General features: G+C 37.0%; 1 protein-coding gene across 1 annotated transcript; it reads left to right on the top strand.

Annotated features, from left to right (window-relative positions):
• Window positions 1-1,011: 1,011 nt before the first annotated feature.
• LOC120329784 (protein bicaudal C homolog 1-like) lies at window positions 1,012-18,858 on the top strand. Its single transcript, XM_039396564.2, has 2 exons — window positions 1,012-5,445; window positions 7,316-18,858. Exons 1-2 carry the CDS (start codon window positions 1,114-1,116, stop codon window positions 7,574-7,576), a joined length of 4,593 nt encoding a protein of 1,530 aa, XP_039252498.2. The 5' UTR covers window positions 1,012-1,113; the 3' UTR covers window positions 7,577-18,858.
• Window positions 18,859-26,789: the final 7,931 nt, after the last annotated feature.

The following is a 26,789-nucleotide window of genomic DNA, read 5'->3' as shown; positions in this document are numbered from 1 at the left end:
CCTGTTCGCTTTGTGTTACGGTTACCAGATTTTGTGAGTAACTTTCGCAAACAATCGTTTATTTGCTTGGTTTTATGTGTGCACTGAAATTAAGATGTGCTGAATGTTAGGCAAGTTTTGTCGTGTTTTTCTCGGGGATAGGAAAGCCGGGTTCTAGAGTAAAAAGCCTCCGACAACGCTCCAAATAAGAAAATTGGGATTATCCTGTTAGGTTTAGGAATGTAGACTGCGTTCGAAATCGTTAAGTCATTTCTAACCCAATTAGATAGGTAATTAATAGTTTGTTGTTTAAAAACATGGCGTTTTTTTTTTCAAATTTCACATTTTTGCATTTGTGGCTGGGGGCTTTTGTACCAAAATTTCGAAAACCGATAAGACACCTTAATTGTTCATGATAGGTAATTCTAAGTCCGACTTTGATTGGCAACCAGACGAAAGACGTCATAATTTTAAGCCGTCTCATCGACTTTCGCTCCCCGAGATGAATATAAAAATGCTTTCCTAGACCTATTAAAGTTGAAGCGACAAATTTGTCTAACAGGAATATTTTTCGCTGTATCGTATATGGCGGCAACTGTTAAGTTCAAGACTAATGGGAAGGATATCGACGCGACAAATTTTTTTCAGCGGGATTGGGGAATGTAAACATTTGAGAGTTGCAGAATGTAGGATGGGATTTTTCATATTTATTCGGGGAAAAAGAAGGTTAATAAGTCGGGTTAATCATACGCATTAGTCGGACAGACTGGCCAATTAGAAGATATGCGATATATTGAAAAACGCAGGTCCCATGACGCAAAACGACAAATAACTTGTTATTTTAGACATAAACACACATTTTGTTAGATTATAATCACAATAGTGAAATTTTATGATTACGTCGTCTTGCATTTTTTACGCGCCACTTTTACTTTTGAGTGAGTGTCCGTCCGCTTGTCTTTGCGCGCAAATTTTCTTTGAAATATGAATATTCTACCCTTTATTGTAATTGTATGCTTATTTAATAGCTTTTGGACAGATAAATATAATCGTACATACATAATAAAAGCACTGACGCTACACCTTTCTCAAGGGTGTTAGCTAATCTCATGAACCCGGAAAGGGAATTACAAAATGGTTGAAAAACAAGACAGCAAAGTTAATATTAACGACACTGGTGCTCTATCCAAAGAAGACATCGACGTGAAAAGTTGTTATTCCGGCGAACAGGAGGTCACAGACTATTGGGATATTTCGGGTGCGATGGAACTATCTCCCGGTGGATCAAATAAAATCAGCGGGAATATGAAACTTCAAAACACCGCAGATCAGACACTGGCAACCGATGCCACTCAAAATATGACTATAATACAATCGGGAGATATTGACAAAGTCACAATGACTGCAGAGGATAAAAATGCAATGAAAAATAATTCTTACTGTGAAAACGGACCAAGTGCAATTGATAAAAACAGTTTGAATACGAATATTAATAATAATCTTGATATTAATAAAAACAATGAAAGCGGCTTTACATCAGCTGAAAACATTGTTACCTGTTGTGACTCAAGGGACAATTATAACTTAAAGAATCCGAGCGCGGTCGTCGAAGACAGCAGTAATAACAAAGGAACAAGTAATGGGACCGTACATCAGAAGGAATTTGATACGGTGGGAACAGAGCACGCTGAAAATAAACAAACTAAAAATGATGTAAGCGACAACGTATCTCAAAACATCGAGACATCTTTCGGTGCTAAGGACAATTGTGTTTCAGAAGAAAACAAAGCGCCTATGACAATACGTGAGGAAATGATGCTCGACGCTGAATGTACGGAAGAAAGGTTCAGAATTGACCGGAAAAAGTTGGAACAGATGTTACAGGCAGCCACTGAAGGGCGTGGTCAAAGTGGGGAGGAATTTTTTCAAAAAATAATGGATGATACCAAAACTCATATCACATGGCCCTCGAAATTAAAAATTGGGGCAAAGTCGAAAAAGGACCCACATATTCGGATTTGCGGAAAACCGGATAATATAAAAGAAGCACGACAAAGAATTATGTTGTCCCTTGACACTAAAAGTAACAGGGTAACTATTAAAATGGATGTCTCTCATACCGAACATTCTCATGTCATTGGGAAAGGGGGCAATAACATAAAACGTGTCATGCAAGAAACAGGTTGCCATATTCATTTTCCTGACTCAAATCGCAATAACGCTGGTGAAAAAAGCAATCAAGTTTCTATCACCGGTCATCCGGAAGGTGTCGAAAATGCAAGGCTCAAAATTCGCAATCTTTTGCCGATAGTTTTGCAATTTGAAATTCCAAATGCTGGTATGCCTATGCCTGACCTTAACTCTCCCATGATACAACACCTAGTGCAAGTTTATGGCATAAGTATTCAATTCAAACAGCGTGCAAAAGTGTATTCAACAAGTTGCACAATACGTGGGTCTTCTGATAATATAGAAGGCTTAAAAACAGGGATACAGACATTAATGAGCCATGTATCAGGCGGTCAGCTCCCAGTAACAACTCAGATCGAAATTGCACCTCAGCACCATGCATACATGCTCAGCAAAGCAGGATTAAATGTAACGACCATCATGCAAAGCACGGGGGCAAGAGTAATCTTTCCTGACCCGAACGCACTACCAAAGAAAAGCACTGTCTATATCAATGGGACTATTGAATCTGTGATACTTGCTAGACACAAGTTGATGGGTTGTTTGCCTCTATTACTTATGTTTGACATGAAAATTGACACTAACAATCCAAGTAATAATGACACAAGCATAATAGCTCACTTAATGGAAACATTGGACGTGTCAATCAACTTAAAATCAAAACCCAAGCAGCCAAGTCGTACTGTTATCATTAAAAGCATAGAGTATAATATTTACAACATGTTCGAATCGAGGGCAAAATTATTAGGTCTGGACACCAACCCTGTAACTCGTCCTGCAAAATCAACAACGCCAAAACTTTCAAGAAATGCGACCATCCCACAAACTGCTCCTGTGATATTACTTGCTCATTCACATGTACCCACCCCAACTGTTCAAACCCATGTTATAAGTCTAACTGAACCAAAATCGGTGACACCTCTCCCTCAGATGGTTCTTGGTACCCCAAGTTATGTTATCACCCATACGGTACCTTCAAACCCTGCCACACCACGTCCCCTATCTGCGGCATTGGTGCACACCCCATCTCACAGCCCCTACCCCACTTTATCAACCCAAAACAACACAGTTTCACGACTTGTTCAAAGCCCCCACATCACAAAAACTGCCCAAGAAGTCTCTCTGAGAAACCAAGAAGAAATAAACAATTCACAGTATGCTATGTTGAATAACAGCATGTCCCCACCATCAAGCGTGCCTATGCCACGCACAGTGCAGATGCAAAACGACGCAGCCCGCTACCAAGTTAATGTAACGTCACCGGAAGAAATGCAACGAAGAATAGATCAGAGATTAAGAATGCCACCTAGTGGAAATACACAAAGTCGTAATTTTCAGTCTGAAAATTATTACCTGTACGACCACGGCCAAGGAATTGTAAACAACCAAAACAATGATTCAAGAAGATCGTCTCAAAATGAAGAATATGAGGCAACAATGAGACAAAGGATTTTAAACATGAATAACAATCGCGCTCAGAACTCAGAGAACTCTTATGAAGATAACAGGGTAATGCTATCACCTTCGAACTACGATTCAAATCTGAGTAATAATTTTGCAAGAAACCCATTACATTATAACGGTGAATATCCAAAATCTGGCAACAATATGGATCCAATATCAAGCGCATCGCCTTTGATCGTTAACCAAAACGAACGTTACGCTGACCAGAATTTGGATCTGCAACAGAAAATGAATGAACATCTGCTAAGGCAAACCGCTGTACATTATGGGAATAATTCTAGGATGCCAGATCAGGGCATGCTACACCAGCATTTGAGTATGCAAAACCAACTAAACCCAGTCGAAATGAATAACGAAGTTGGCAACCCAATAAGGATACAAACAAGTCTTAGCTCAACTGGTTCTTCAGGAAGTCAGAGGCAATCTTTCGGTCAAAGTATTCGATCTCCTGATAGCGTTGGTGAATCCAGGACCTCACTAAACAGCGATAGAAACAGTCCGATGTCCACAATTTCAGATCGCTATAATGTGAATTCAAACCCCAAGCTTAGTGCCTATGACCAATTTGAAGAGCCACACCCCTCACCCTCCCCCACTAATCACACAGCTAATTACCAAAGTCTGGCAACTAGAGATATAAACAGTTTATCTCCTATGGCTCACCACAGAAGCCCGCCTCAAATAGTATTGAACCAAATTGGCCAATTTGACGCAAACCACTTGCCAGAAAACACAAGTGATTTAAACGAAATATACAGCCAACAGAACCAAAGTAAGATGAGTACAGGCCCGCCTCCTGGATTTGAAGGGTACACTCCAGCAGTACCTACCGGTAACTTGAAACCTGATTATGAAAATTTGTCTAAATTAGCGCAAAAGGCGATGGTCAAGCCAGTAACCTCTGAGGTACGGACACCAACAGACATATGGGCCGGATGGGGATTTTCAAAATCAATGCCATTTGAAATGAAAGAAGAGTTACAAAAACTGGCATCATCGAAAGGAAGGTACAGAAACAATTTACCAACTACGTATGAAAACGGGGACGAAGTCCATGATCGAAACCAGCCTTCTCCAGTCAATGAAGAGGAAGAATTTAGCTTAGATAACAGCTGTGCATCTCGTCTTAGAGTCCCACTTTCACGGGAAGTCCCAAATCTTGGAAAAGGTAGTTCAAATTTGAACGCTTGGCGCCGTCGAAGACTCATCAACATGAATTTATCTTTAGGCGGAAATATGGGGCTGAATTACATGTCAAGTGTTCAAAGACCTCCCCCTAAGAATCACTCTGCTTTTACACCCATACATCCTAACGAAAGTTTGAATCGATCTTCAAGCAGTCCTCAAAACAGCCCTGCGAATATACCTGAACCAGTGTCTCAACCACGTGCTGTTGTTAGTTCACCATTCAGCAAAAGTGGTAACGAACAGACATTGCACGTTCCTCTGCCAGAAAAGCCTAAAAATTATGATTCCAGATCTAATATGAGCAGCACCCCCACTATACAGGATAGTCTTGGACTTAACACCACGACTGGGACGAATAGCAAAGTTGAAGCTGATATACCGGACGTTCTAAACAGGCTCGGACTATCTAAATACATCGCAGTTTTCCAGCAACAAGAGGTCGACTACCAGACTTTCCTAACCCTCACTGAACCTGATTTAAAAGAACTTGGAATATCTACTTTCGGTCCGAGAAAAAAGATTCTCCTAGCTATCAAGGATTTAAACAAGGACAGGGATATATTCAGCGGACCAATGCAAAACGACACGGCTGTTCATGAAAATTTGAGCGACCAAATGCTACAGGTTAGTCTCCTTGTTTAAAATTATATCATCGCACAGTGAATTTCCTATTTTTGAATATTCATTAGTTCTATAACATAAGTGGTTAGAATTTACATATTTATCCTGGGAGAGAGGAAAGGAGATAAGACGGCATAACCATTTGTCAAACCACGGCCTTCTCGTTCGGTTACCATTCCATGTCGAATATGGGATTAGTTAGCAATTATTTTCGGAAGCATGGACTTGATGGTGGAGAAAGCCCTAACTCAATCCGGTTACGTGTACCAACCACCCTACAGAGCGAGGAGTCCAGCACATAACTTCTTGCCACATGAGATTCAAGCCTGCGAACCCAAGCAGAGTAATCAGAGGTGCAGCCATGTTACAAAAAAGCCAAGCGTTTAAAATTTTTTCAATTCAGTCATTGAAAAAGAACTTGCCTTCAGGCTGTCTGAGTCAGTCCTCATATCAAAATATTTTTCTATTTTAATTTTGTGAATTAAGCTGAATTTATATATCTTATCATCATCTTTGAGAATGACTCATTCAAACTTTCGTGATGTGGTTAAAATGCTATTTCATCTGATTATACTTACATGGCATATCTGGCATATTTTTGTACAAATTTGGTCAAAGTATACTGTAAAGGCCTCTACAAAAAGTAGAAAAAGCATTAATATAAGTGTACTTGTAATTCTTTCATGAACATGTAAAGCCAGCGTTTCTCAAACCTTTTATGTCTCATTGCCCCCTTCCGTTGATATTTAGCACGCATGCTCCCCTGTTCATTATTCCAGTGGCATTTATAGTGTTAGTTTGATTGATAGATTTCAAATTCCATTATATTTTAACAATTAATGGTGCTCCCGAAGTATGCGAACCAAGATGGCGGACATCGGAACGTAACATGGGTAACAGGTTAGGGTTAAGCAATAATTTTTTTCCAATTTTCCTTATTTTAGTCCTATTATCAGTTCGAAGAGCCAAGAGCCTCCCGTAGTATTTATACCTAAAATTATGGCCTAACCCTAACCTATACACATATTACATTCCGATGTCCGCCATCTTGGTTCGCATACTTCGGGAGCCCCCAATTAATGCCATGAAAAATAACTTTATCAAGCAATGAAACTAGAAAGCAGTAAACTAGAAACTAGAACGAGCAGTTTTTTGTCAAGTGAAAAGTAAAGTTTTTTACGCCTAGCATTGTGGCCCCTACAAGTGCCCTGTGGCCCTATTGGGGAGTCGTGGGCCCTTATTGGGAACCGCTGATGTAAGCTCTCAAAACTCATATAAATAGTATAAATGCATTTTCAACTCCTCTACAATTTTAAACTAGACTGGGAGTTCTTGACCTTTGTTCACTTGTTCAACCTTTCAAGAATTTCAGCAGAAAATTGGCAGATTTTTTTTATTTTAACTTTTACAAATACCTATAATATTTTTATGGGTTAAAAGGGCTTTGGAAGAATTAATTTCAATGTAGAATTGTGGGTGTTGATGGCTAATATCAATAACCCATGTGAAATATACCCAAAATACCCCAAAGCAGGTTAAATTTACTCTTAAGGGGTAAATGTGCCTTTGGTTGAGAACCCCTGCTCTCGACACCAAGGGCGCATCCAGGGGGGGTGGGTGACAGGAGGGAAACCCCTGTTTAAAAAAATTTGAGGCGAAATTTCTACGTTTCACTTGAAAGCAACAACGTCATTTTACGGCCAGCGCATTACGGTTTTGCGGTCAAAACGATATTATTCAGTACCGGTCCTTGGACCACAGGTGATACCCACTGCTTTAAAGGTTCAAGGACTCAGTTTCAGAAACCCTTTCCTACGGTATAGCATGATTCAATAGTACCATATGATATAAAAACTGTCTTCAATTATTACAGCTCCAGAGGCTCCAACTGCAACAGCACAGAGACAACCCTCAAACAAGTACTCCCACTCATCTTGATACTCACTCATTACTCTCATCATCTCGCCAACTATTCAACACTCAAGCTCAGATTCAAACTCATCTTGACGTCTCGTCTCCTGCGCTCGATAGAGGAGTTTTTCAAGAAGACACAAATCGTGGTAATGATAGAATGAGATCGAGTAGGTTATGGCAAAATTCGAGGACAGGGATTAGTAATAGCGGGCGCTGGTAGTTGATTTAAATATTTTATCTTACGATTTATACTATCACCATAACAACGAAAAAATATTTTTTGAGTTGCACGAGATTTATGGGTTTTCCATGTTTGTTGTAATACTTTTCAAAGCAAATAATTACTTTTTAGTCACAGCCAAGTTTATTTTTTTCCATCCTGTTAAAAAAAAGAACCTGAAATTAAAAACAAATAAAAATTCAATACACATTTTTTCGGGGAAAAGGAAAGCTGCGGGGAGCCCAAACTAGTTATCAAGCAATGGCGCCCAAGGTCCAATATCTTATTGAATTTATTAGGTAAGCAATTATGAGTTTTTTTTTATGAGTGATAACGATAAGGCCACACATAGATGTACCAATAGGAACATTATATAGCATTCTTAGAATAATCGAACTGCAAAAATACGCATTTTTATTTCGGCAACTCTTTAAAAAGAAAAAACAATCAAAACGATGTTTATCTCAATTTTTCTACATTACCAGACGCAATTTACTTCCAATTCAAACTTTTTGTTTAAACATGAATAAGTTCAAAATATATTTAATATATAAGGTTTCCATGAAGTCCTAAAAATTTTTAAAATTGCAAAAAGATACCATGTATTGTTTTGGCCTGCACAGATGTATTAAATGAAGTAAAAATACTTAAACAAGTACTGATTAAAAAACAACAAACCTGGTTAAGATATAGTGAGAACTGACTTCATAACAAAATTGAAAATTGTAAATGGACTTTATGGACTTATTAAAGAATGCATTTGGGATAAAATATTATTTGATTTTTCCCGTCCCTTGCCGTGTGCACCAAAAATACCAAGACCCTTCATTAGGTTTTGTACAATAATATTGAATTTTGATAATAACCTCAATAGAACGATCTTTGCCTTCAGTCCATGCCACGAAGGCTTGATAATACTATTGAATGGTGAATATTTACTGAATAGGTGTGACAATGTGAACCTAACAGAATTATTTAGAAAGTTATAAAATCTTTGGTTTTGTCTGAAATAACTTGTTAGGCTTGAACAAATAAATCGAAAAATGACTGGATTTGGCCACATAGAGCAATTCTCAACTTTTGGTAGAAAAGTATTTGTTGTAATCTGTAGCAATGTTAAAAATGGAACATTGAATTTGAATGGTTGTACTATTTGATGTAATAAATTGGGTACTCCCGTAGTATGTGCAACAAGATGGCGGACATTGGAACGTGGTATGTGTATCAGTTTAGGGTTAGGCCATAATTTCAGGTACAAATACTACGAGAGTTATAATAGAACTGAAATAACGAAAATTGGAATAAAATTATGGCCTAACCTTAACCTGGTACACATACTACGTTCAGGTGTCCGCCATTTTGTTGCACATACAACGGGAGCGCCATGAATTCTTTGTTTTATTAATAATAATACAGATTATTCGAATTTGAGTTCATTTCATGCCCTGAAAACTTTATAAAATCAAATGAAAACTACTGAATGTTTTCGTAGGGTCGGATCTCGCCCACCTTTATGGAATGTATCATACATAGAGCTAAGACGCGAAATTCGGGTCGGGCCTGAAATGTCAATCATTATGTTCGGGTCAAGTCGGGTTTCCCTATCGCTGACTTTTTTTTTCAATGAGGCGTTTTGGCAACGAGAGATCGTGGTCTGCAAAAAACATAAGTTGCCTCATCAACACGACACATACTGTACTAAACTCTTGCAATGACAATTCAATGAACTCCTAAATAAAGTATGAAATTTCGGATTTGCTTCGGGCTCGGGCCTGCAAATCCAGTTAATTAGTCGGACTTGGGTCGGGTTTAATACCCACGGGCCTGGGTCGGACAGCGCTGGAATTTTTGGGCCCGATCTTACCTCTATTCATACATAAAATTTTTTGTAGCTCGCAAGGAACGCTTTTAGGACCCTCAGTTTTCCGATACAGTCCAACTTGGCAAATAATAATTTCAAACCCCCGTATTTGAAAATTCCTGGCAACGCCCTGCTCTTAACTCCCATAATTAATTGTTACCAAACACTGAAACATTAGTCAGGCACTTCAAATCATTGAGTGAACTTGAAACACTATTGAGACAGGGTTGTTGTTACTGTTGATGTAAATCCACTAGGCTATATGCTGGTGTAGCTAGTTTAAGCTTAAATCGAAAATCAATAAATTGCGTCCCTAGTCGATAATATTTTAACAATTTTTTTTTTTACAATTTATATACTGTCTGAGGAAGTCTGACTTTAGTCAGACAAAGCATTACAGAGGTATATTCGTGTTAAAATGTGGCTTCTTTGAATCATGTAGGATTGTATTTTCCTGGGAATTAGTTGTCATATATATTTGTGTTAGTGTGCAGCAAGACTCTTGAATCACTTAGGATAGTTATCTTCACTCTTGCTACAGCATCTTTGCATTATATGCGTCCGGATCCATCCGCATGAAAGCATAGATAAAGGATAAGTAGTGAGTCCCGTAGAAACCTAATTGATAGCTTTTTCAAATCGTATATTGACAGCTCCAATAACCCAAACAGTGCAAAACTTGGAAAAAGCAGTTTTAGGTGAAACCTTTTTTTTATTTTAAAATTCCTTTAATTTTTATTGAAATACTTACCGGTAAGTGAACCAGCTTGAAGAGCACCTAATACTAATTTTTTCAAACTTTTTTTTACTTTCGCCTTGAAACCGCTAAAACGGCATATTATGAGTTATTTCATAATGAATTTTTTTTTCAAATTTTTTTTGCTTATGCCTTGAAATCTTTGAAATGGCATATTATGGGTTATTTATTCTATATAGTATAGTATACTATAGTAGTATAGTGTCCAATTTTTCCCCCTTTTTATCAGGTGACAATATTTCATATACAGCATTTATTAAAGGTACTTTAAGAGCCTTCTTATCAAGTACTCTCGAAAATTTTCAGCTCAGACGTACATCAGGCGTGTTGTTAATCATATTTTATCGATTAGTTTTGCCCGTGGGCTATTAGTGTGGTTTAATTTTTGAGCAAGAAATTTTCTCTTGATTTTATCTGAAAATGATTTATTACGTAAAATTCCTGAATGTCTATTCCTAAATAATCTTGAAATCAAAGTTCTTGAGTTCAAAATAAATTGAATAAATAAAATTGATTTGCAACCGGCCAATATTCCTGACTATATAAAGCAGGGGGATGCAACCTTTATTACAGGAGGGTCAGATACAAATAATTGGATAAAACCGCGGGCTGTACCTTCATTTAACACAGGGGTCAGCAACCTAAGGCCCGCGAAATAATATAATCCGGCCCGCGATGCTTCACTGAATTATAGTAACAAAACAGCTGTTTTGATGATTATATTCTTTACGTAACAGAATTTATTGCGTGACTCGTGTAGACTAAATTATATTATAATCTAACAAGTATAAAATTCACAATTACTCGTTTAATTAGCCTATAATTTAATTATAATTAGACAAATGGCAACAAAATGAAGAAAAGTTGATGCTAAGTGCAAAAGGTTTAATGGTGCCAAAAAGATTCAAATGAAATTTTTTGAGATGCAATGTATCACTGCTTGATTTTTATTATAAAAAGTATCATCCGTTCGGTTTTCAACTTTCTGAAAATATGTGCGGCCCGCCAATGACTTGCAACCCTCAATTTTGGCGTGCGAGCCACAAAAGGTTGCCGACCCCTGTATTAACATATGATTTCTAGTAGTTGCAGGCCAAAGAATTCTGGTTATTGATATTATGACATGTGGTGTTCGCTTCGCACATGCTCAGGTATAGGCTTTGCGACGCAAATGGGTTTGGAATAACTCGTACATACTAAATTAAAAACTCGTTTATTCAAAATCGGCACTTCTCCACGGGCCGTAGAATTTTTATTCGTTGGTGGCATTTAGGCCATAGGTTGCACACACCTGATATAAAAGTAACTAGCTCATTTACTCCTGCGCAAGCGCTTTAAAAAACTAAAGGTGAAGGCATCCTTTTCTCATTCTTACTGTTTCTCTAGTGCAGAGGTGGGTAAATTATGGCCTGCCGGCTGAATCCGACCCACTTGTGTTTGCAAAAATTTTGATTTTTATTTTCATTGATATAAATTTCTTTTAAAAATATCGTTGAAATGAACGCCATAAAAACCTCGATTGTTCCATGGTGACTCTTATATAATCGTTAGCCTAGCTGTTATGAAAAAACTGTTTTTTATTCATAGTTTTTCATATTGAGTTTTGAACCTCTGGCCCAAGTCTATTATCTGTAACAGGCCCACTCAGAAAAATAATTGCCCACCCCTGCTCTAGTAGTCCTGGGTATCGTTCTTTGTTTCCAGCTTGTCATGGTTTCAGTATTGGCATTTCAGTGTCCATGAGTTTCTTGCTCAGAAATTTATCTACCTCTATTCCTGACTGCATGCTTTTAGCAAATAATTCTCTTTTAAAAAATATTAAAAACAATACTGATGGGCACAAACAACTTTCAAAATTTGTCATCAAAACTGTCATTGAGCAGTTTGAGTTCTCAAATTTGGCTTTCAGTAACTCTTGGCATTTCAATTGCCCCCCTAATGTTTACTCAGAGATGAGTCGCCTTTATTTCTGAGTGAGTTTAAAGTATCTTACTTCTAGCGAATTATCTTAAAAAAGATTGGAAACAATGCGAATGGACGAAAACAACTTTCAAAATTTGAACAAGTTTGTAACCAAAGCTGTCACTGAACAGTTTTAGTTTGGCGTTTATTTAATTTGATTAATGGCCAATTCCAATCTATAATACAATACTTGTCAAACCACCTAATCTGAGCTTCAATCCATCCATACCCATAGTTAGATAGCTTCATTGTGTTGCTGTCATGAATGTGAAGACCAAAATTATGTATGATGGTGACAGCACATTTAAACCCATACATTTGCACCCGTGTATATCCGCGGGTTCAATCTATATGAGGGTGCTAAAATCCTGGGTTAGGGTTAATATGGGTTCAAATGTCCCTAAGTCCGTATTCCATAGGTACAATAGTATACAGGTGCAATTGTCGTGGGTTCAAATGTACGTGGGTTCAAATGTAATGGAATTATATATGATAACTCTTGTGTAATCACACCTTCGAAAAACCCTTTTGAAAAGATGCTTTTTCAATAAAATTATGAGATAGTTCAATATTTGGGGTTACGCAAGACTAACTGCTTATCCTTCGTCTATACCAGTGGTTCCCAATCTTTTATAGCTCCCCCCCCGGAGGCTTTTGGCCCCCAGTTTATCATCCCAGTGTGAAATAACCTTATCAAGCAATGAGACTCGAAACAGGGAGGATTTTTTTTGCAAAGGGAAAAGTGAAATCAATTTTTGCCTAGCCTTGTTGCCCCTCGCCAACTGCTCTGTGGGACAACGGGCCCGTGGTTGGGGGCTGCTGGGGTATGCGTTTGCGTTGGATAGAATGCAAGGATGCTGTAGCAAAATTAAAATAACTAATTTGCCTACTTTATATCAAGTTGTGTAAAGAGAATGAAACCTACGGGCAGGGGGTATATTCACTTGGCTAACACAAACAGTCCCCGAACTCGTAATAGAACTAAAATAAGGAAAATTGGAATAAAATTATTGCCAAACCCTAACCTGGTACACACACTACAGGAGTACCAAATTATCAGCCCAAAAATATTTATCATTTGGTGACATGGTCTTGTTTTGAGACCATTCAAAAAAAAAATTTTGATGTTTACTAAAGCAAGCCTCGTTTATCAAACACGAATATAAACAGCGAAGTTATCATAGCTAAGTCAGCTCATCCATCATATCTGTGTATATATTAGGCCTATTCTTTGAACCTTTTATTCCAACTGAAGTATAAAAACAACAATGATCATGATATTTCAACAAGTTTGGCTTTTCTCATTCCAAAGGAAAGTTTTGTTAGAATATACCCCCGTTTCTTCTATGGCCCACGTTTATTTGAAAACTATTTTGCGACCATGTTGAATGAAGTTTTTTTGTTAATGTACAAATATGACAAGGAGATGATGTGTTACCTATGAGTCACGGTTACTATGAAAACGTCAAATGCTGTATTTGTCAACTAAATTTCTTTCTAAATTCGGTATTTAGCGTTATGTAGAGCAGATGTCCTCAACCTTTTATGGCTCGTGGACCTCTCCCGAAAACTTCTAGCACTCATGGCCCCTTTGTTTGTCATTACAGTTGCATACTGGTATTTTTATTGGTAGATTACCAATCCCTTAATGTTCAAACAATTCATAAAAACAATCTTGTGTGATAACCTTTACAAGAGATGAAACGAGAATAACGGTCAGAGGCCGAAGACTTATGATCGAAAGTTAGGGCATCCCCCAAAACAGAAACTGTGGTTTCGATTCATCCGCTCTTACTTCACAGCGACACCGTGTGTCTCATCACTAATTAATTTGTAACTCGCTAATTATGAGACATAATTCATCCAAAATCAATAGGCTTCAGGTCCGAGATATGATGAATGCACATGCAAAGTTTGGAGGTGATTCAACTTCGCTTTCGTGAGAAATTGCGTAACATACGAAAGTGTCTAACAGACAAATACTTATCAACATACTTACCGATCTTAAGATCGATAAGTAACTAGGAAAAACAGAGAGTTCACTTGTCAGGTGAAAAGTAAAATTTTTGCGTCTAGGATTGTGGCCTCCTCTAGTTGCTCTGTGGCCCCCCCTGGTGTGCCAAGGGTCCCGGCTGAGAATCTCTGATGTAGAGGGTAAAAAAAGAGCACGTAGAATTCTTAATGACATCTATGACAATGATGTACAGGACCTCCAAAAGTAGGCGCACCAAGATGGCGCCCAACCTGAACATAGTATGTGTTTACCGATTAGGATTCAGGTTGTGCGACATCTTGGTGCGCATACTTCTGGAGAACCGATGAACATTTGTTTAACAGTTAAATTCGAGCTACGAAAAATTACAATGTACGATACGGAAAATGCTTTTTTTAAATTTCAAAAGGGGGGTTCCAACCCTCACCCCTTCCCTCTGACTGGGGCCCTGCAAAAGATGCCCCATAAGCCCCATGGTACATAATGACAGAAAATCTAAAGAGTAAATTCCTGATAAATTTCTCAATGAAATCTAGAAAAATAAAGAACACTTGACAATGAAGAACACTTATTAAACACTTGAACTTTTTTTGTGTATGTTGGTGTTTTAAAGTTCCAGTAATCTAGAACTGTTGATTGAATAATGGCCGAAGGGTAAAATTGAATCAAAAATCAAGTCACGGTTTTTATGTAAACGTCAAATGCCAACAGGGGCGCAGCCAGCGGGGGGGTTACATGGGTCGTAACCTCCCACTAGGACGCTACAAAAAATCTGCGACAATATAGTTTTCTCCAAAACTAATTTTCCTGATTTTTAATGTTTTATTTCCAAATGCGGGTGCCCACTGACTACGGATTTAATGGTCGATGTTTGAAAGAGGACTTGCAAAATATTCACCAAACACCGTCAGGCAAAGATAGGCGTATACACGTAACTGTGGAATTTCGCTGTGAACGGCGCATACTTGAATTGTACTTTTGGTGTACTGTTTTAATTTCACCGTAACCCCTCGTCGGAAAAATCCTGGCTGCGCCCCCGAATGCCATATTTGTCAATGAAAAATCTTGATGCAATTGTTCTTAATCAGATCTTTAAATGAGTAATCTAGAACTGTTAACTCAGAACCGTTGATTGAATAATAGCCTAACCAATGAAAATCAAAAATATTCAATTCTGAATACATTTTGAAATTTTATTTTCCATATCGACTATAAACTGTGTCATGTGCTACAGTGAAATTTGCATAAACCATTGAAATTTATAAAAATTGAATTTGGTAATGCAGAATAGTTGAGATAAAGATTGTTTTGAATGAATTGAAATGTTCAAACACATACCTAAGCAAGACTATGTTTTTAACACTTCTAATTAAAACCTCACATACTTACAGCATTAACTTCAGCCATATTCAGCTCCGCAGCTTTTCAAATTTAGGGAGTGGTGAATATTTTGCTATTAGCAATAAAAAAACTATTTGTAACCCCTAAAAATGTGTTATGTATTTGAGTATGTACTGTTTGGGTGTCCCTTCTCGATAACGAGCTTTGGTTATCAGCGACTTACCTTCCCAGTAAACAGTGTAAATTATCGTTATCTCGTAATTTGCGTTTGTGATATTTTTTTTTACAGTTTGGAAAAAATAAACTTGGCTTATCAGTATATGCGCCACTTTTTGAATATTCAAATACAGTTATATTCAAGTCAGGAATTTAAAATGTGTTGTCACAACTCAAACTTACGGGGTGTTCATCTCCTTTAGGAGGGTGTAAGAAAATCACTGGTCATGATATACATGATAATTATTTCAAGGGTCCTGCTTGAAATGGGTGTTTTTCCCCAATATTTTTTCTTCTTGTATACGAATAACAAAGTAATATTTTGTAAAAATATTTGATTAATCAAACTAATACATCATTCTTATTTGTTTTAATATTTTTTAAAAAGTTTTCTATTATTACATCGTGAATATGATTTTGCCTAATATTATGACATAACATACAAAAGTGCCATTGTTACTAACTATCTATTTTTGACACAACTCTTGAGTGGGTTACAGTTGGCCGTGTGTATAATATAGATAACTTCATAATATTATCTATCCATCATGCATGATTTGTGTATAAATATTGATATTTGCTAACCCATTATGACAAAAGAGAGACCAAAGCTGCTTCTTGTGCCTTTGTGAGATCACAATGAATTATTATGAAATCCCACTCATTTATTATGAAGTCACAGTGCTTGTGCCAAACCAATTATTTTCACACTCCCAACTTATACTGTAAATTGCGATAAATTTATCTCTCCGATCATGTGTGTGCCATAAATAATCTTATCTTTGTGCCACACTTGGGAGATAACTTTTCTTGTGACCTTTGTACAGCATTTTAAATGTCTTTAAATTCCACATTTTTAAATTTTTTATTATTTTCGTCTGTAAATATTTTTTCAAATGTTTTCGTTTTATATTATGTTTTGTAAATTATTTTGGTGCTACGCATGATTGCACACTATCGCTAGTGGTTACCAAATCATTCCCAGCCTCTGTAACCTTTCACCTCTGAAATTAAAAGTCAGAAGACGAAATTGATATTGCAGCGCAATATTACGCTATATTTCTCGAGGTACACACTAGAAATTTCAGGATTTTGAATGGAATTGAAAAGTAATGTTATTCAAAAAAGTTAAAATTGAATCAAAATTGCTGTTTTTTGCCATTTTTCCAGTGAAATTATATCTTGGTAAAATCTGGCTTACCGTATGATAATTTTGAATTAATTTGAAATGGATATGCATAGGTTTCAGTCGTCTTATCAACTCCCTTGGAATAAAACACAAAAATTTTATGTAAATTTGGGAATTTTTGGCCAAACAGCTCAATTATTTTGTGTATTAATAAGTATTACACTTGAGACTATAAGTACATATTTACACAAAAAATTGTGCTTCAAGTCAGGGGTGGAATTCAAATCTTTTGTCAGCCAGTTCCCTCACAAAAGTTATATTTTTGAGCCGGTTCTGTTACAAACAGAACATTGACAGTAACCAGTATGGCTAACCGGTTTGCTGATCTCATAAAATTCTGTGAGACGGTTCTATAGAACCGGTGCGAACCGGCTAAATCTCACCACTGCTTCAAGGCACTGATGACCACTAAGATGTATCATAAACCTTTGTATGTAATCCAAACTTTTGATTTTTCTATAACCAGCACTTACATTGTTACCAAGTTCATACATTTTAGGTACGAATATTTTATATTGATATTTGGTTACTTTTATTGAATTTTATAATTTTCGGTGCTTTAAGATTTTTTTTTTATTTTTATTTATGTCAATTATGATTTTTGCAAGAAATAAGTTGTCCCACAACTAACTCTTTTCTGTGAAATTGCTCGTTAAAATTGGCAATTGTTTGGTGATTTTCGGATTTGAAATATTTGTTATACCCCGCCATATAGCCTTTCATCTATTCCAGGGGTTTTCAACCTTTTGGTGTCAAGATTTCCATAAAGCGTTCGAATATTTACGAACCCTTGGAATAATACATTTATAAAAATAAAAAAACACATCGTTATTTATCGATTAATATCCCTGGGTAAACGTATTACACTTATCACTGGCTGATTAAACCAATATCATTTACTTGTACCTGGGGTTATGGGGCGACGCTGAATTCGGGCCTCTCCATCGGGACAACTATCCAATTTTATCTTCTATCTGAATACTATTTTTCTTTTGGTGTGCTGTAAATTTATATTTTTGCTTTTAATATTTCCTTTAAAATACTATTTAATTAATTAGTTTAATTAGAAACGTTTTAGTTCAAGTCCTTTTAATCAATTTATTGCCTGTTTGATCTCTATTGCCTACGAATTGTGAAAGTGCCTTTTTTATAAGATCATACTTGATTGAGCATAACTAATAGATAAATGAAATCTGTTGTAAACACTAGGCTGTAAATCTAGCCTGAATTATTCCACTTTATTACATCATCAACTACGTCAATATTACATCATCAGATACTTCGAACCCTCTGTCCGAGAGACACAAACGATTTAGACCTAGCGGTGTGACTCAATCCCCCTAATCCCCCAACTGGCTAGATTCACTCCTAAGAAGTCATATTCTTATAGGGGCTCCCGAAGTATGCAAACCAAGATGGCGGACATCGGAATGTAATATGTGTACTAGGTTAGGGTTAGGCCATAATTTTAGGTATAAATACTACGGGAGGCTCTTGGCTAGTCTTCGAACTGATAATACGACTAAAATAAGGAAAATTGGAAAAAAATTATCGCCTAACCCCAACCTGTTACCCATGTTACGTTCCGATGTCCGCCATCTTGGTTCGCAAACTTCGGGAGCACCTTCTTATATATTAAATTAATTTAACATTCATTGGTCATAATATAATTTTAGGTTATTCCCCATTTTATCTTTTTGCTCCCACTGGATTTTTGTCTCGTTTCCATGGAAACCGGGTTGAAAGTTAAAATTTTTGCTTTAGCGCCTTTAGCAGTGTTGATCTCTGATTTTTTTGACATTATATATTTATCTCTGGTTTATGTTCGATCAAGTATGATTTATGATATTGTTAACGCTCACATATACCTGTATATTTTAACTTTTTTTTTTCCTTTTTCAAAAATTGAAAATGAAATATCTTATTTTGCTCGTTGTATTACTGAAAATACACTTTGATTTCGTCGAAATTGTGATGTCTAGTTTGAAGTGGGTGTCGATAAGGAAAGTTTCTGAGACTTTGACGTCCTATCTAGCGATTTAGACATTGTAGATTAAAAATATTGGATTAACAAAGTTGCCGGTCGGCGCATTATTCTTTGGGTTAGTAACACGATTGGCCTCGTATCCCTAGTTACCGTGCTTTATTTCCGCTAGTTCCAAATATGACGTCACATTAAAATTGCACGGTCCAGTGCGTCCAAAATTAAACGGTTGCCAGATTTTGTCTTTGTTCTTATTCCACACAAGAGCCCGCATACCATGAGTGTTATTCATATTTATATAAACATTCGACGTCTGAACTCGCGAGGTAACCCGAACCATGGGAGGTCCCTAAAACAACAAATTTGCGAACAAAGGGAGACGATAATGATATCAACACACGGCATAGCAGGAGACTTTGTTTGAATATCACGTAATTTTTTCTGTATGGCCAAAATATTTTCACTTCCAGTGACCAAATGGTTAGAGCAGATTTGGGCAAAGTATGGCCCGCGGGCCAAATTCGGCCCGTTGAGTATTTCGATGTGGCCCGCCTGATAGTGCCACAACCAAACAGAAACCAAATTTTGATGTTTTAGCTGAAAATAGCTCAAAGAATTTGTTGAAATTGCGATTAAATTTAGATTTGGCATGAGACTCATTGTTTTCCATTTTTGCTTTCGTAACACTGTGAATATTGTTCATAAACTGTAATTTTTTACGTCACACTTACATGGCCCGCCAGTCGGTGTAGGCAAAATTATTTGGACCCTGATACAAAAATCTCGGCCACCCCTGGGTTAGAGCGTTTGATATAACTATTCCATACAGCAGTGATTTCCAAACTTTTTGTTCGCGCGGCGCCAAATCATTTGGGAAAAAACTCACGACGTACTCACACGAATAAAAATTTGCCTTCAAATAAAACTCAATTTTGTGATCGTTAATGTGTATTTAATGCTTTTTAAAGTTGTAAACATGTAAGCATAAAAAATAAAGGCGAAAAATCAACTCTTCAGTCTCATTTCTGCCTGATTTTTCTCGGAAATGCTTAAAAATCACTCTGTTTTGTAAACTCGGTCAAGCAGATGAAGAAATCAGACTAGGTCTTATTTTCGGAGAAACACGGTAGCTAACCACAAAGGAAAATATATCATTGCAGAAAACGTTAGAAGTGAATTAATCATACGCTTTTTCATTACAATTGCTACTCCTCCGAGAAAACGTTGTGGGCAAACAGGGTCAGAAATTTGGCCATCTAGAGCTAGACTGTCTGGTTATGTAAGTGTGACGTAAAAGTTACATTTTATAAACAATATTTACAGAGTTACATAAGCAAATGTGGAAAACAATAAGCTTCGTGCCAAACTAAATTTAATCGCAATTTCAACAAATTCCTTGGGTTACTTTTTAGGTAAAACATCAATATTTGGTTTTAGTTAGGTTGTGACAGCACCAGGCGGGCCAGATTGAATTACCCAACGGGCCGGATTTGGCCCGCGGGCCATAGTTTGTCCATGTCAGTGTAGATAAATTTAATTTGATTGAATTCGGTAGATAAATATAAAACTTAGAACGCAGAAAGCTCGTGCATAAACACCAATCAATTAAGGAAGACCAAAATGTTGTCGTCGTGTTCTTTTGGGGGCGCTCCGGTGTGTACCCATATGGAGCTAACTAATTTTGTTTGCACACTTAACATCAAGTTGTGTAAAGGAACGGAAGCCTATGGGCAGGGGGATGTTCACTTGGCTAACACAGACAGTCCCCGAACTCGTAATATAATTAAAATCGGAATAAAATTATGGCCTAACCCTAACCTGGTACACATACTACGTGAGTACCCATTTGGGTTGTGAATGGGCTAGGCATTTTCGTATACTTGAGGATTTCAGAATCGAATCGAATATTTTTTTTTATTCAATTTTCGAATACTCAGAAGATATGTAATATTATTTATTGCAATAGGTCCTTAACTTTGCTTAGAAATCATGGTACTCCCGATGTAAGCGAACCAAGAAGGCGGACACCGGTACGTAGTACGTGTACCAGGTTAAGGTTAGGCCACAATTTCAGATACAAATACTACGGGAGTAACTTGGCTAGTCCCCGAACTCGTAATATAACTACAATAGGGAAAATCGGAATAAAATTATGGACTAACCCTAACCTGGTACACACACTACGTTCCGGTGTCCGCCATCTTGGTTCATATATTCCGAAAGTACCGAAATGACTTCATCGACTTATGAATGGGTGCAGTGCGTGCGACCTCATTTTGACCAAAATTATTTTGTATATAAAATTATTAGACGGCACGAAAAACTTCAGAACGTGATAAACAAATCATTTCCCATCTTAAGAAGCTCGCAGGCAGACGCCCAGAATTATTTTTGTTGTTTCGCGTGTCATTTGCCAGTTTTCAGTGGTGTTTTCGGAAAGTAGTTGTAAAACAAATAACCTAATTGTCATTATGTTCTCCGGGAAGCTTTAGTTTTGTTGCAATAATCAAAAATTTGTCCCGCAAATGCTGCAATAGACTAAGCTAATATTATATGCAGGGATTCCATACCGTCCTTATTTCTAAGTTCTTATTTTTGACTTATTTTTAGCTTGCATTCTTATTTTTGGCTTGCGTGTCCTTATTTTGACTTATTTGGACTTCATAAAGGAAGCTTTCGCCAAAGCTTCATTGTGACATCATAAAAACAGCACAATCTTATTTGGAACACAAAGAGCAAGGCACAGATGGGCTTGAAGCATTGTTAGTGTGGCAATCCTTAGGTTTTGTCGTGGTGGTTATTTTAGCCTAAATTTAAAAATGAGCAACTGTAAGAACGTTTTTCGTGATGAGTGCGGGAAAGAATTCAAAGTTAAACGAAGCATGAAGGGTGATTGCTTCGCACACTGTGACGTCTGTAATTGTGACATTAACCTGGAGGCCATGGGAAAGCCAGCTATTTCTGCTCACAATTTTTCAGTCGTTCTTATTTTGGGTTTCAGATCGATGGAATACCTGATTATATGTCATTACCTGCAAGAGGCACGCGGTTAAATACTCCTGATAAAAATAATGAATTTGAACATGTACATCAGTTTATAAGCGCCAACGATCCAAAATACTCTCAAAAGAAGCATACAAAACGTTTCCATATAAATATAAAAAAAAATTTTCTGGGGTCAAGGGTCGAGGAAACATCCACAGCTTCCGAATGACATTGCGTGACCTTGCTAGAGAAAAATTCCTTTGTGGAGAAATTATAAGACCGCCACATGGCACGAAAAACTTCAAAACATGATAAACAAATCATTTCCCATCTTAAGGAAATCTCAGACAGACGCCCAAAATTATTTCTCACGGAAGATTTATCGTCAAAAACCAGTGTTGCTAATTTTATCTACATGTGAACGAAGCTTTTCCGGTTTATTCTGAAATAAAATGATTTTTCAGAATTCATGACCGTCGACCGTGAATCCGGTATAAAGCATACTTTCCCCGCACGATAAAATTCCAAAAAAATAGTAAATTTACGTAATTTTCACAGTAAATTGAAAAAATCACCTTTATCCGGTCGTAAATTTTGTTTAAAATGCATTATGACCCAGTAAAAGCAGAAAACATTAAATACAGCAACGTTTTTGAGTAATTTAAGTTATTCACCAATGTACGGCCGTAAATTTGGGTTAAATCAAACGAAAATGCTAAGTAACTCCTGCCCCGACGGGAAAAACATATTAAAAAATAGGTAAATTTAACTAAATTATTCAAGTTATTGTAGTTTATCACCTTAATAAAAGCATATGTTATTATATATACTTATCTAATTCAGTGGTTCCCAATCTTCTTTTCAACCGACCGAAATTTGAAAAAAATTTATTTTGTAGATTACATACAGTAAATTCAAGTTTTGACAGAAAAAAAATTCCGAAAAAAAGGTAAATTGACCAAACTTTTTTCGGTGCTCCCGAAGTATGCGAACCAAGATGGCGGACATCGGAACGTAACATGGTTAACTGGTTAGGGTTAGGCGATAATTTTTTTCCAATTTTCTTTATTTTAGTCCTATTATCAGTTCGAAGACTAGCCAAGAGCCTCCCGTAGTATTTATACCTAAAATTATGGCCTAACCCTAACCTAGTACACATGTGACATTACGATGTCCGCCATCTTGGTTCGCATACTTCGGGAGCCCCCTTTTTCCAGTATTTCAAGCAAACCATTACCTTTCAAAAGTGGTGAGTATCTCTGCTCGCTATTATTACCCTTTTGTAATGCAAAGTGTGTAGTTCACATGTATGGAAGTAGAAATAATGTAGGTTGTTTTAGTTTAGTAGTTGTATTACGCTTTTCAAGACTCGTGATCTTTGTCAGAACTTGGGCTTTTCAAATAATCATTGCAATCTGTTTACCTTTTCAGTTGCGTTTTTGATAGCAAAAATATGACGTCATTGAGTAGGAATGACGTCATAGTAAATAAAATGACGTCATATTAATGACCAGGGACATTAATAGATATTTCTAGATAACAAAAATATGACGTCGTAGTAGTAAGAACGACATCATGGTAAATAAAATGACGTCATATTGATAACCACGGACATCGATCCGCACGTTTGTTAGTAAAAAAAAGTTTAATTCAGTCTTACACACTACTTGTGCGTTTTCCAATCAAGCCTTGGTGAGTGTGAGACACATAATAAAAACGTCCTTCGCATTTTCTCATTATTTGGTGATTTTTAGGGTTTGCTAATCCAAATTCTATCACAACTGTATTTTGAATAAAAAAATATAAATTACTGAATTCATCGAGCTGAAATCACCTTTTCTGGTGGCACGCGAGGTACTCCCTTAGTGTGTGTACTAGGTTAGGGTTCGGTAATGATTTTATTCCGAGTTTCCTTATTTTAGTTCGATTACAAGTTCGGGTCTGTGTTTGTGTTAGCCAAGTGAATATACCCCCTGCCAATGGGTTCAAGTCTCTTTACACGATTTGATGTAAAGTAGGTAAATAAAATCAGTTACCTCCATATTGGTACACACACTTCTGGAGCGCCACAATAACTGTGTGGTATATTTCAATTTCTGTTGGCACGCGATACTATTGTAAATTTAACCCTAAACAACCCGATAGTGATTGTGAAAGCCACAAAACCGTTTTGCGGTGAATATTAACGCAATGAAGCGGTTTATTCCGCTTCAAAATACCGGGTGTGGATAATTTATCATTCAAATGTCAGCTAAAGTTCATTTTTGACAAAAACAAGTGAGCAATGCTCAATTATGTGGACTCGGAGGTTGCATCGGTACCGGTAAAGCCTTGAAACACTGGGTAATAAGGAATAATAAGTGTTGTCCTTCAATTAAAATAAAGCAGCAAAATTAATGATCGAAGATGCGCACGTGGTATGCGCATGGGACTGCTCTGTAACAATTTTGAGAAATAAATAAACAAAAGCGACAATCTTCTGACAATTTCTTTTATTCATAAATAATGGAAAATTTAAATCGATTTCCGATTTATCGGAAATTTCAAACGTTCGATCCATAAATGAGGAGACAGAAGATTTTTTTTAACGACAAATTTGTGAAACAATTCATTGGTTCACTTGTCCAAGACGCCCGACACGAAAATGGGGGGTTCGATCATTTTATGCACAGGAGAATGTGTTTCAAAATGTTCTGTGGTGAATATTGCGGCAATGCAGCAATTTCGAAATATGGATGGATAATAAATTATCATTCAAAATTAGTCTAAGTTCTTTCTTGATAAAATAACAAGAGATTGCCAAAATATATGGGCACGGAAGTTGTTCGCCGTTACTGGTAGGGTAAGGCGGATATTTTGTTCAAAGCCAAAATGTGAAATTTGACAAAATCATCCACGTTTTTAGATAAGATTTAATAATCATCCAGTTAAGGTTAGGAATGAGTTGAAAAATTGAAATTACAGCGCAATCTGCATTCTTTGAATTTTTTAACTCAACCTCTAACTCGATAATTACTTTTTTATTTTTATTTTGAGCGTTGGTATTTTTTCAGCTGTAGGTGCTTTGTTCAAACGATTCGGTAAGGCCACAAAGCAGGGCTACTCAACTGGCGGACCGCGGTCCGAATCCGGACCTTTCGGGTATTCGATTCGGACCGCGCATAATTCTTCATTTTGAATCATTACCCCCTATTTTCTTTATAAAATCACTTTTATAGATTTAAAAATATATATGAAAAGAATTATAACGCCATAACAAACAATTTTGATTTGCTAATAATCATTAGTCAGCCGAGGAATTGCGTGTTTAATTTAAGATGCCGAAATATGATTTCTGGAAAGTCCGGACCCAAATGTTTTTGAAGTTTTGTTTGCGGACCTTCGGTAAAAATAGTTAAGTAGCCCTGCCCTATAAGACCGAATTTGCTGGGAAGATCGGTGACAAGTGTGACGGAGGTTGTCAATCGTGACGGATAAAAGTGTTCCCTTTTAATTAAAATAAAACAGGAAAATTATTTGAGTTTTGGTTTAGGCATTTAAGTCATTGCCAGCTCAAAGATGACTTTTATTTTCAATGTATTTTTTCGAACTTGCCAAAAATTCATTATTGAGAAACTTTTAAAATCCAATAGGATATTTCTAGAAGTTACCTTTTAGCCTTTTCAAGTATAAAAGCAACTATGGGCACACCCTGCAGAAATATAAACGCTATCCCTCAGAAATATAATATATATATAGGTCGAAAATACAGAAATAACGACGCATGTGGTCAAACAACACGCCGAAACAACCAAAACAATCAGGTTCTGAAAATTCCCATTTCTATTTATAATATCAAAACCTATTTTAAGTTTTCAATGAAAACGAAAGTACAACAGGATTTCAACCGTGTTCAACGAGTCATCGTCTTACAAGTGAACCGATTATTACGTCACAATGACACGTGAGTCATAATGGGGGTGTGGTTCTCGTGTCATCAGCAAGTGAACACGAGCGTTAAATTGAGATCTAATTAGTGTGAATTATTTCACGCTTCTTTCTGAAACAGGTTCTGGACAGGGTAGGCGGATAGATATTTTGAGTTCTCGCTGGGAATCAGTTAGGCCCACACATGACAAACGTCTAAAAACCGCTTAAATAAGTTTAAAATGAAACTAATTTGCATAAATATTATTTGCCTTTTACGTGTTTGTGACGAGTAGTCAGAAGTTCCCGTATGCAAACTATCCAGTTTAGAACGACGGTCCCTATTTTAGGACTAGGTTTAAATAGGGGGTACTCCCGTAGTATGTGAACCAAGATGACGGACACCGGAATGTAGTGTAGTATATGTACCAAGTAAAGGTTAGGCCATAATTTCAGATATACAAATATTACGGAAGACACTTGGCTAGTCCCCGAACTCGTAATGGGACTAAAATGAGTAAAATTTGAATAGAATTATGGCCTAACCCTAACCTGGTACACATACTACGTTCCGGTGTCCGCCATCTTGGTTCACCTACTACGGGAGTACCGAATAGGGTGCCGAGATAATGTCGTGTCTCACTCCGCTCCACTCTTTATTTCTCATATATCTCCCTTGTTGCAAACATATGATATCATAATGTTTGAATATTTTTCTCCGGAGAGAGGAAAGCCGTTAAGACGTCAGAATTGCGGTGGTGGTTGTCTCACAATTGTCCCAATTGTATGAATCGTTATCCATATGAACACTAATCTGCCGGGCGCTCCGGAAGTATTCGTACCAAAATGACGCACACCCTGAACAACCCTGACCTGGTACACATACTATGTTCAGGTTGTGCACCATCTTGGTACGAATACTTCGAGAGCACCTTCTGCCGAACCGGGCTTTGAATAAATTAGTCACATAGATGTTTTAATTTTCTCTTCGACGTTAATTATCCGTTGATGTTGCTTGG

This window comes from Styela clava, chromosome 12 (genome assembly GCF_964204865.1).
Source record: "Styela clava chromosome 12, kaStyClav1.hap1.2, whole genome shotgun sequence".
NCBI classification, from domain to species: domain Eukaryota; kingdom Metazoa; phylum Chordata; class Ascidiacea; order Stolidobranchia; family Styelidae; genus Styela; species Styela clava.
This window is presented reverse-complemented; position numbering and strand designations above follow the sequence as displayed.